This window comes from Epinephelus lanceolatus, chromosome 15, assembly GCF_041903045.1.
Source record: "Epinephelus lanceolatus isolate andai-2023 chromosome 15, ASM4190304v1, whole genome shotgun sequence".
NCBI classification, from domain to species: domain Eukaryota; kingdom Metazoa; phylum Chordata; class Actinopteri; order Perciformes; family Serranidae; genus Epinephelus; species Epinephelus lanceolatus.
In genome coordinates, this window is record NC_135748.1 from 36389161 (window position 1) to 36400736 (window position 11576).

At 41.4% G+C, this 11576-nt stretch overlaps 1 protein-coding gene across 1 annotated transcript in view; it reads right to left on the bottom strand.

Moving 5' to 3' along the window:
• The window catches only part of galnt16 (UDP-N-acetyl-alpha-D-galactosamine:polypeptide N-acetylgalactosaminyltransferase 16), a 66203-nt gene extending 55696 nt beyond the window's left edge, over positions 1–10507 (bottom strand). The window contains exon 1 of the mRNA XM_033643021.2: positions 10087–10507. Coding sequence (XP_033498912.1) covers positions 10087–10287 — 201 coding nt within the window. The 5' untranslated portion in view covers positions 10288–10507. The remainder of the gene's footprint in view (positions 1–10086) is intronic.
• Positions 10508–11576: the final 1069 nt, after the last annotated feature.

An 11576-nucleotide genomic window follows, 5' to 3' on the forward strand; every position in this document is an offset into this window, starting at 1 on the left:
TAAATAAAGTTTTATTATAATTACTTTATTATACCGTTTGTACATAAAGCTGCCACAAACTAAAACATCTTCCTCACATCATTATTTGACTGTGTGTTTGCGTACAGCCTACAGTTAACAAGAACAGAAAGGCCTTGAGTATATGTGAAGTTCTATAAGCACGCCGACTTCAGTACATAATTGTCAACTCTTCTCTGCTGTCCATCAAATCTTCTGTAAAATTATGTTTGACCTCACCGCTCACTTCAAGAGCATCTCCACTTAACTGCAATTAAGAAACATAATTTTCCATCCTCTCTGCATCTAATTAGGCTGCTAATTAGATGTCTAATTACCTAACTCCTCTGCATGCAAGAAATTGTTGATTATACTGTTTAATTACCAAAAACACAACTCATTTCACAAGCAATTTACTGCCTGTGCAAGTCATCTGTGTACAAATTACACAAGTATGGAGATAATGGATATATGAGACACCGCTCGACTGAATCTAACCTGTATGGTGTGACGGGACACAGAGGGACTTGGAGACAAATTTCTATCCTCTAAGTTTATGAAACATTCAATGAAAACATTACAGACATTCAAGAAACACACAAACATGCTGGAATTGTGATTTTTTTTTTTAGAGCAAAGATGCACATTTCTCCACTGTGCAAGACACTTACGGGACTACAAGCTTATATTTATCACTTCTATTAATCAATGCAGCTGTCAGTGTCTTTTCTGACAGGAGCACAGAGAACTTAGACGACAGAGTCCGGCCATGAACTCAAAAGGAAGTGTTAGATTAGTTACTCTCATCTAGCTTCAAAATTAAACAAGCACTGTAGTTTCTTCTACCGTAACCTAAATTTCCCCCGAGCCTCTCACCCCAGCCACACTACACATCAAAGAAGTTTTACTACTATTCATAGTTAAGACCTCATTCCTAAATCATGTATCCCTTGGTAATCTCCGAGTATCATCATTGACTTAATATTAAAAGCTACAAGAAAAAAAAAGGTTACTCAGAGGATAATAAGACAAAAATAACAGACGGCACTTCGAGGCTCGGCCCACTGAATTAAATATGAAGCTCGTCTGGGAGATGAACACGTCTGCTGCTTCAAGCCGAATTACAAGACAAATCACATACAAGTCAAAACTGCCTGAGAGATGAAGCCCTGCTGGTGATGGTGTCCCACAGAGGACACATAGCATCGTGCAGTGGTGATGTAGAGTCCTATTCATGATTTTTTTACAGACGCTATATATCCTATCAAAGCTAGTGTATTACTGTGTCCACATAGACACATTTATTAGCAAGTTTTTACATTTTTTGTTTGGCAAATAAACAGCTAACAGGGAAATATTGTATGTTATTGTAGCCTCATTAACCTACAATGACCTGCCAGTGGGTCACTCATTACAAACTCATGCTGTGCAGCTAGATTATGTTCAAACCCACAACACTTTATTTTAAATTGTGCAGGAGTGGAGACTGGTTTTAAATATTTCCCTCTCTGTAAACATATAAAACCTTACAGTTACTTAAGTGGAAATAAATGGGAAAAACTAGATGTTAAGTGGCTAAATTCAGGGGCTTCCACTGTCTACTTTCATTCCACTGAACTTCAAGATAACAGTATTTACAGTTACTGTGAAAATAACTCCTCCCTGACACTACATAACTTACTACATAACTTATGATAATATGTAACAGTATACCACTCGAAATAAGCCGTTCTAAGATATAAAAAGCTAGATTAACAAAGACAATCTTAGATATGAGTACCAGACTACACCTGCCAACCGTATCACTGCACAGTAGGAAGTGTGCATCTACTGCTAGCTCACCTAGCACCACTGAGCTAGCTAACGTTACAGCTAAACCGAAGAGGATGCCATTTAGTTTACATCTCACACTTTTACGAGCATAAGCCTCTCGTCCATGAGTAGACCAAAACCAAATATCAACGCCATTAGACGGTGATATTTGGTTTACTTTAGGTTGTGACCAAGATTCAATGCCTGGACAACATATAATGCTAAGGTCAATTTGACGTAGAATACTGACGACAAATGACGACAATACTTTGTTGGTTGATGTAGTGTTATTAAGTAACGTAAGTAAGTATCCAAGGGGAACAGCCCATTGGTTCGACATCCCATTGTTCCGACCATATTAAACTCATTGTTCTGAAGTCCGTTCCGAAATCATCATGATGCCCTGTGGTTAAGGTCTGGTTAGGTTTAGGCACAAAAACCACTTGGTTAGGGTCAGGAAAAGATCATGGTGTGGGTTAAAATGAAAAAGAAAGTGACAAACAAGCTGTGAGCCTGCTCCGCCTCAAGCCGGTCACGGCGCACTATACGCCCGTCGCAAGCCGTTCAGCACCACAGACAGTGGGACTAATGGGTTGTCGGACCAATGGGTTGTCGAACCAATGACATGGACCCGTATCCAACGTCTTCCAAGTGTCTAATGCCAATGTCCTTGTGACATTAAATGGTGACTGTATCGCACTTCTCTGGTCTTCCAACTATTCAAAGCGCCATTCACTCACACACAGTCATACAGTGGTAGCCGAGGCTACCGTACATGGTGCCACCTGCTACTCAGTAACCATTCACACACACTCACACACAGATGGAACAGCCATCTGGAGCAATTTGGGGTTCAGTATCTTGCCCAAGGATACTTAAACATGCAGACTGGAGGAGCCAAGATCGAACCACGGATCTTCCGATTAGTGGATGATCCGCTCTACCTCTGAGCCACTTTGTTGGTTTATGTTGTGTTATTAAGTAACCAAAACCCACTATCTTCCACACATCATGCCAATGGTAATTGGACTGCACTTGTACAGCGCTTTTCTAGTCTTCCGACCACTCAAAGCACTTTTACACTACATGTCACATTCACCCATTCACACACACATTCACACACTGGTGGCCGAGTCTATCATACAAGGTGCCACCTGCTACTCAGTAACCATTCACACACACTCACACGCTGATGGAACAGCCATCAGGAGCAATTTGGGGTTTAGTATTTTGCCCAAGGATACTTCGATATGCAGAGTGGAGAAGCCAAGATCGAACCACCGATCTTCCAATTCGTGGACGACTACCTTTAAGCCACATTTGCCTTCATACCTTACAACATTCATTTGTCAGGTATGAAGAACAAAACCCTATCATCTGCCAAACATCCTAATGTTAACATCCACACGATGTGAAATTCTAATGTCGTTAGACATTGCTGTTGAGTTTTTCTCATATATATATATATTTTTTTTTTTTTTTGGTGCTTTGAGTACTACGAGCTGGTGAGAAGTCAGACATCAGCAAAACTCCAAATATGTATTTCTCATTTTTGGGTGTATTGCCCAAAGGTATATTTACTTATCATGTTTTCATAAAGGGCTTATACTTTCTGGAGTATGTGTTACATTGTGATATTGCTTATTTTCCATGTGTTGAAGGATTTAAATAATTCTTCCAGGAATACTTCTGTTTTCTAAATAAGTGGACATTAATAGTTTGCGCAAAGTTAAGGTATATTTGCCAGATTGAAAACTGATTTGAATCAAAGCTGAATTGACAAAAAAGAGACAATGTGAAGAAAGTTACCAGACAGTTACCAAGCACTGGCAGAGGTTTAACACAGTCAGCGTTTGTATGGATTACAGAAATGGAAAATATAGCTAATCCTGGTTCAGACAAGATCGTTAACGGCACATTTAACCTAATTCTCTTGTGACGTGTTTATATGGTCACATGTAGAATCATTGTTGCCGGGCGGGTTAGTCAGAAAGAAAGTACCAAACGATCTGAAGTCTGAGTAATAAAACCAGCAGCCGCCGCCTGATCCGAGGACACTCTGACGACTTCATACCAAACAACTGATAAAAACTTAATGTTGGGAGTTGTATCTGTGCTGGAGAAACACATGGGAGGATTATGACAAGCTGATTAGCTGGATGTGGATCTGTGGTCAGATGTTTACAGCATGTCTCCTGCTGCATGTTGAGAGCCCTGACAGTAGATGTGCAGGTCAGAGAGACAGCTGATTGCTGCGAATGTTAGAGCGCAGGTCGCCTGACAACAGTGTTCACACACACTGGCGCTGGAGAAAAGAGACAGAAGAGTGGTGCTGGGAAATTAGACCACTCAACGCAGGAAATGAGGGGAAAAAAAGTGGAGCCAGTGCAAACAGATTTCACAGATGATGTCATTAGTGAATCAAATGCTACTAATGAACAGGCTTATAGGGAAAGAAAGAGAGAGAGGGGGAACCGGGGGAGTTAGGGCAGGGCACTCTGTAAGCTAAGTAATGAATGAAAAAAGAGAGAGAAAGGAGGGGCACGACAATAAAAGAAAGAAAGGAAGCAATGATGGAAGAAAGTAATGAAGGAAGGGAAGAAGTTAGGAAGATGTAAGGAGGAAAGACAGATGGGAAATAATGAGGAAAAGACAGAATGATAAAAGAAAGAAAATAAGGAAACAGAGATTGGTGGAAGAGAAGGAAAAAAGACAGAAAAGGGTAAAAGAGTAGAGATAGAGGGAAGGACAGAACAACAAGACAATAAGGAATGAGGAGAATAAAGGGAAGAGAAAATGAAATACAGAAGGAAAGAAAGAAAACAGGGATTGATGGAGAAGGAAGGAAGAAAATAAATACAGAAAAAGATGAGGATTGAAGAAATGGGGGAAAGGAATAAAGAAAGAAGGAAGGGGGGATGATGGAGAAAGGGTAAAAGAAAAACGGGAAAGACAAAAGTAATAAAGAAAGAAAGGAAGGTAGAGGGAACAGACAGAATAAAGGAAGGGAGCAAAGACTGATGGATTAAGGAAAGAAAAAAAACAGACAAGGCAAGGAAGATGGACAGAAGGGAAGATGAAAGAAAGGGTAAAGAGAGGAAAATAGGGAAGGACAGACAGGTTTCAAGACATAAAAGAGGGAAAGAAGGAATATAGAAGGACAGACCAGCTCTGTCTCTTTAGAAGAAAATGTTATGTACATTTCTGCAAACGAAAAATATGACAAATTTAAACATGTCATACACATCATTTCAACGTTTCTGAAGTGACGTAGCAAAGTGAGACGCCTGCCAAGCCAAAGACCACTGTTAGAGATCAACAAAAAACAACAACGGTTGTAATTTCGTGAGTCATTGCTGTGTTTAGGCACCAAATGTGTGTGTTTTGTAGAAACCTGTCACTGTTCTTCCTGTGGGGAAAATACCATGACAAGCAGATGTTTTTTTCGCAAGACATTGATGTGTTTCCAGCCGGGCTTGTGCCCCCAAAAGTGGGTACTTTAAACCAAATCGTCACAACTTTTCCTATCCACAACCAAGTGGTGTTTGTGCCTAAACCCAACCACGTGAACCACAGGCTTGTTGAAGCGTAAGTTTCAAAATATCAGCTACATAATAACATCTAATTGTAATGTATACAGGGTTTGTGAGGTCACAATGACCTTTGACCTTCTGATTAGTTCATCCTTGAGTCCAAGTGGACGTTTGTGCCAAATTTTAAAAAATGCCCTAAAGCGGTTCTTGAGATAATGTGTTCACTAGACTGGGACGGACATACCAGGATGTATGGGCAGACGAACACAAGTAATGACAGACAGACAACCTGACAAAATAAAGCCTCTGGCTGTTGCTGCCACAAAGGCGTAAAGATAAAGGACGGATTAAAGAAAGCAAGAAATGAAGGAAGGATGGGAGCAGGAAAAGAAGGGAAAGTATGAGGGAAGGACAGAAGGACAAAATTGAGAAACAGACAAACAAAGGACAGGATGATGGACAAAAGGAAAGAACAAAGAAAAAAGTTAAACGATACAATGAAGGACAGAAAGTAAAAATGAAGGAAGGGAGGAGGGAAGGAAAGGACGGAGTGAAAAAAGTGAGAAACAAACAAACAAAAGACAGGACGATGGACAAAAGGAAATAAAGAAGTAGAATGAAGGACAGAAAGTAAGAATGAAGGAAGGGAGGAAGGCAGGAAGGAAGGAAAGAATCAGGGGAAGGGCAGAATGACAAAAGTGAGAAACAAACAAACAAAAGGACAGGACAATGGACAAAAGGAAATAAAAAAGTAGAAGGAACATGATAGAATGAAGGACAGAAAGTAAGAAGCAAGGAAGGAAGGAATCAGGGGAAGGGCAGAATAACAAAAGTGAGAAACAAAGGAAGGACAGGATGATGGACAAAAGGAAATAAAGAAGTAGAATGAAGGACAAAAAGTAAGAATGAAGGAAGGAAGGAAGGAAGGAAAGAATCAGGGGAGGGACAGAATGACAAAGGTGAGAAACAAACAAAGGACAGGATGATGGACAAAAGGAAATAAAGAAGTAGAAGGAACATGATAGAATGAAGGACAGAAAGTAGGAAGGAAGGAAAGAAGGAAGGAATCAGGGGAAGGACAGAATGACAAAAGTGAGAAATAAAACAAAGGACAGGACGATGGACAAAAGGAAATAAAGAAGTAAAAGGAACATGGTAGAATGAAAGACAGAAAGTAAGAATGAAGGAAGGAAGGAAGGAAGAATTAGGGGAAGGACAGAATGACAAAAGTGAGAAATAAAACAAAGGACAGGACGATGGACAAAAGGAAATAAAGAAGTAAAAGGAACATGGTAGAATGAAAGACAGAAAGTAAGAATGAAGGAAGGAAGGAAGGAAGAATTAGGGGAAGGACAGAATGACAAAAGTGAGAAACAAAAACAAAGGGTAGGACAATGGACAAAAGGATATAAAGAAGTAGAAGGAACATGTTTGAATGAAGGAAGGAAGGAAGGAAGGAAGGAAGGAAAGAATTAGGGGCAGATCGACAGAAGAAAGAAGGGCAAAGTGGAGAGGATGATGAAAGAAAGAAAGAAAGAAAGAGGAGAGACCCTTCAGTGCAGCCCTTCTCTCTAGTCTTTGTGTAGCAGCCTCCTCCTGTTGAACTGCTGGACTGTGTCGTGCAGAGCTGGCAGCCCGAGCGCTTCAGGTCAGGTTACCAGAACAAACTACAGCGCAGAAATCTCAGTTTGGTGACGAAGGTGAACGACCCTGCTGAGCAAATCAAAGATCACTAACGAAAAAAAGCTCGACTCAGAAACCCTGGGATCCAAAGCACACAGTTCAAAGAACGATCTGATTAGATGTGTGTTTGCGGTTCACCAGCAGAGATGATGTATCTCTCTTTTTACAACTATCAAACACTCAACGATTATTCAGAGTGTTTCCATATTTGTTTGCATGCATCTTCTGATCTTCACCATATTCTTGGCCTGTGTTCACACACACCGCTGCAGACCACAGTTTCCTCTTTTTATTCATGCATGAGGCGACTCCTTAAGTAGGCCTGCAAGCTTAAATGCCACAACAGCTCCACCGTTTGGCATTTGCCCTTGAATTATTAAATCCTGTGAACAGCGTTTTAATGAATCTGCCGCTGCTGAAGCGAAACATCCTGACATGTTGGCACACATCCTTGGCCACAGCTGAGACGATTTTATTGGCCTAGTAAATTGTGAAAGAGGCTCCAGTGTGTTGTATTTCCACAACAGTCTCTGTCTCCTAAAAGTACAGTTAGATATTCAATTGATTTGTCTGTCAGCTCTATGATGGCAGTGAGTAGCTGCAGAGGGGAAACAGCAACATTCAGCAAGAACTGATTTATGTTTTCACCCAAACAAATCTCATATTCTGGGAGAATGTTAACAGGAGTTACTCTCACTTTTACATCACATGAATCCATCTGTCTCACAGTTTTATATCAAGCTGAAAACGTTGAGTACACTGGATTTAAAAAGTGAAATTAGTAGGGTTTATTATAGAGCTGCAACAATTTTTTGATTAATGCAAAACTGCCAAACATACACTCGTTCATGCTTCTCATATGTGAGGACTTGATGCTTTGTTTGTCATATATAACAATAAATTGATCATATATTTGCGTTTTGTACCAGTCATTGAATAAATCTGAGGCACAAAACCATTTATCGAAATTAAAAACAGTCAATAGTTGCCATAAGCGTAGATTTCAAGGGGCACAGGGGTCACACCTCCCTCAATATTTACACCATGTGCATGTGTCCCCTTTAATAAAATCATGAAAGTAGCAGAGGACTTTCCTTTTGACAATATTAAAGACATTTACACCCTAAATTGATGCAGAAAATGCACATATTGGTGCATAAAGATTCATCACAATGCAGGAAATTAGGTGTTTGAAGCTAAGAATTTCTTGCCAGAGGACCCCCAACCCTCCGTGTGTCCCCCTAAATGTTAAAACAAAACCGACACCCTCGTTACTTAAAGTTAAAAACCAAATTCGCCAGCTTACTCAGCGTAAAAGTCCATGGTACAGGCAGTCTGAGGCACTAGAAATCCTACTAATACATGGATGACCAAAACGTTTCGACCAGAGTCTCCATCATTTATCATTCCATCAGTCTCCATAATTTTTAGTTTCTGCCACTTTATGTGCAGGTTTGTCACAATATATAACAATTCTTATTTATTTCACTGCTGTTTCCTTTCTATTTATTCGGCATTTAACCTGTTTTCTTACTCAAAATATACATTTATGTCATTTTCATTTTCAATTTCTGTCAGTGTTGTTTTTTTTTTTTTTGTCTAGTAGGGCTATACCAATATGCCAATATGACCCTCACATGAGCTCTTAAACTGCACACCTGTTTCCAATGCATTTTACACCCTGATGAAGACTCTCTTGTCGAAACGTGTTCGTTATCCATGTATTAATAGAAGATTTTTAGCTACAGTGGGAGTGCGGATGCATTTTTGGACTGTCTGCCTGTACTAGGGACTTTTACACTGAGTGAGCTAAGTGACTCTTTGCCCTGTCCTTGAAGAACACCTGATTTTTTTTACAACTAACTACACAGAGCCTTAACCCACTGCAGTACTCCCTAATTTTTGCCTCTGCACCCATGTTATTTGCATCATTAGTTTATGCAACGGCTCCAACTAAGTGGTTTTAGCGCAGTCAAATTGGCATTTGGATCTTTAACTCAAGAAAATGTCAATCTTAAGTTTCCAAAGCACAAGTCCAACATCTAAACCAAAATATATTCAGCTAACAATGATACAAAACAGCAGAAAAGCAGCAAATCCTCACATCTGAGGAGCTGCAACCACAAAAAAACTTGTATTTCTGCCTGATAAATGACTTAAATCACTGCTCATCAGTTGTCTGCCTACAGACAGATCAATTATCCTGCAGCACCAGTGTCCTTTTCACCTCACCCCTGTTTAAAAGGAACTAAAAGCACCAGCCACAGGTCTTGTATCTCTTTCCACTTAATGCATCAGAAAACCCTGCAACCAAGTAGATCAGATCTCCTAATCTGAGCTGGCGCGGACCCAGCCACAGTCTGTGCCTGTGTGTTGCAACCTGGAGAGGTTACTGCAAGCAGAGACCGACGACCACCACACCTACAGTTTAACTGCATTTAGCAGAGCTTGTTTTCACTACTCCGCCCTGGCAGCAGGCAACAACAGGCGGATACAGACCTGACCTGACAGAAACAGGCCTTTAATGACAGACTGGAGGAGCGCAGAGGCGATTGAGCAAGGATGTCTCCTCCTGTGCCCTGTCCGAGTTGAAAAACCTCTCATGTGCGATGCAAGAAAAGGTCTCAGCATGATGTGGTTTACGAGGTGTTTGCGCACGACGCACAGGATTTATGGAAAGCCTCTTACGTGTGCTTGAGGTACTCACAGGCTCGGGGAAGGCACGGAGAGGCAGGGAAACACTGACAAACATGAGCAGCCTGTAGAATAATGGTATATGGCTGCACGGGTGGAGGAGGAGGAGGTTGGAGATGGATTAAGAAGCGTGTTAAAGCCGTACGTGTCCATCAGAGCAACATACACATTCCTGCTGTGACACCCAGCTGTGCATCATCACCACCACCACCACCACCACCATCCTCATCACCCCAGGTTCCACACACACACATGCACATCAACATGCAGCACACACTCTCCTGCAGCTCGGCGCCTCCAGCGACAGCGCGCCGCTCTCCTCTCTCCCCTTCCTCTCTTTCTCCCCCCACAAGCCGCGCTCACTCACTATCAGCGGGATGGTCCTGTCGTCCCGGTGGATCTCCAGACGACCGGAGACCCCCTTCTGCCCGTGGCCCCTGCCGCGGGTCTGCGACGCCGACGACGACGGCGACGACTGGGGCTTGTTGTCCTGCCACAGGTAATAAAACGTCCCCAGGATCCACGCAACGGTCAGAATCGCGATGGCGTTGGCCCGTATCCTGCGCATGGTGAGCCCATATGGAGGGCTCCGGAGGCGAGCCCGGCTGGTTCAGGTCCGTCCTCGGCAGAAGGTGCAGCCTCCCCGCCGGTGTGATGCGTTGAGTCGCAGCGCAGACAGACAGCCTCTATCTCTCCGCGAACAGCCGCTTCTGCCGGAGCGCTGCCTCTCTGCTGGGATTTGCGCACTGACAGAGCCACGGTCCTAGCGCCGAGTCATATCATCCCCCTACACACACACACACACACACACACACACACACACACACACACACACTCACTTACACACTATCCATCCACACACTACAATGAGGAGAGGATGTCCAATCTGCATCCAGCAGCTAAGGTCCTACTTTCAGCCCTTAGAGGTGCAGATCAGAGGGGAAATGTTGAGATATACATTTCTACACGTCCTCTGGTCATTTTAATCCCTGATGCACGTGTTCCCTCTGCGTGTCACTGAAGGCTAGGGCTGGTTTTAGTTACAAGAACATCACCTCTTTCCCTTTAAAACACAAAGACCTTCCCATTGTACAAACCGCCCTGTGCAATAACTGCATTAAAAGCTGTGGTGAGGAACACTTACTTCAAGTATTTACTGACTTATACTTTGAGTAAAATACTTAAATTTTCTTACTACATTGAAGAGGGAAACAAATTGTACTTTTTGCTCTATACACTCAAAATTACACATACAACACATATGTTCAGTGTATAAATTATGATGCAATGTTACAGATTAAAATATATAAGGGACTGTTTATTATTTGTATCTGATTGCTTCTTCCACCAGTGATTAAGAGTCAACTTGACCTCCTCATTAGCTGTTTTATATTTTGGGTTGCCCTTTAGATCAGGCTCAGTTTGACCATTAATCAAGAAAAGTGAGAGTTGTCATGTTTTGCTCGAGTCATGTAGAAGAACTGATGGAAAACAGAGTATAAGGTGGCAACTAAAATGTGCTTTTATTATTGTTTAATGTAAATATCTAGTCATATAATTAAGTAATTATTTAGTCTGATAAAACATCAGACAGTAGTGAAAACCCCAATGCGTTTTAGTTTTCTATCTTATAAAGCAAAGCAAGAAGCAAATTATAGGATTTATTTTCTTTAAAAAGACTTCAGCGATCATTAAAATAAATACTTAATTTTCTGTAAGTAGTAAATCAATTAATAGATTAATAAAAAATTGCATTTTGGTTTCTATACACCCATAAGTATGTGTGACTTTATGTTTTTTAAAGGGTATGTTCACTCAGATTACACAAAATCATACTACCTGCAGTAGTATCCATGC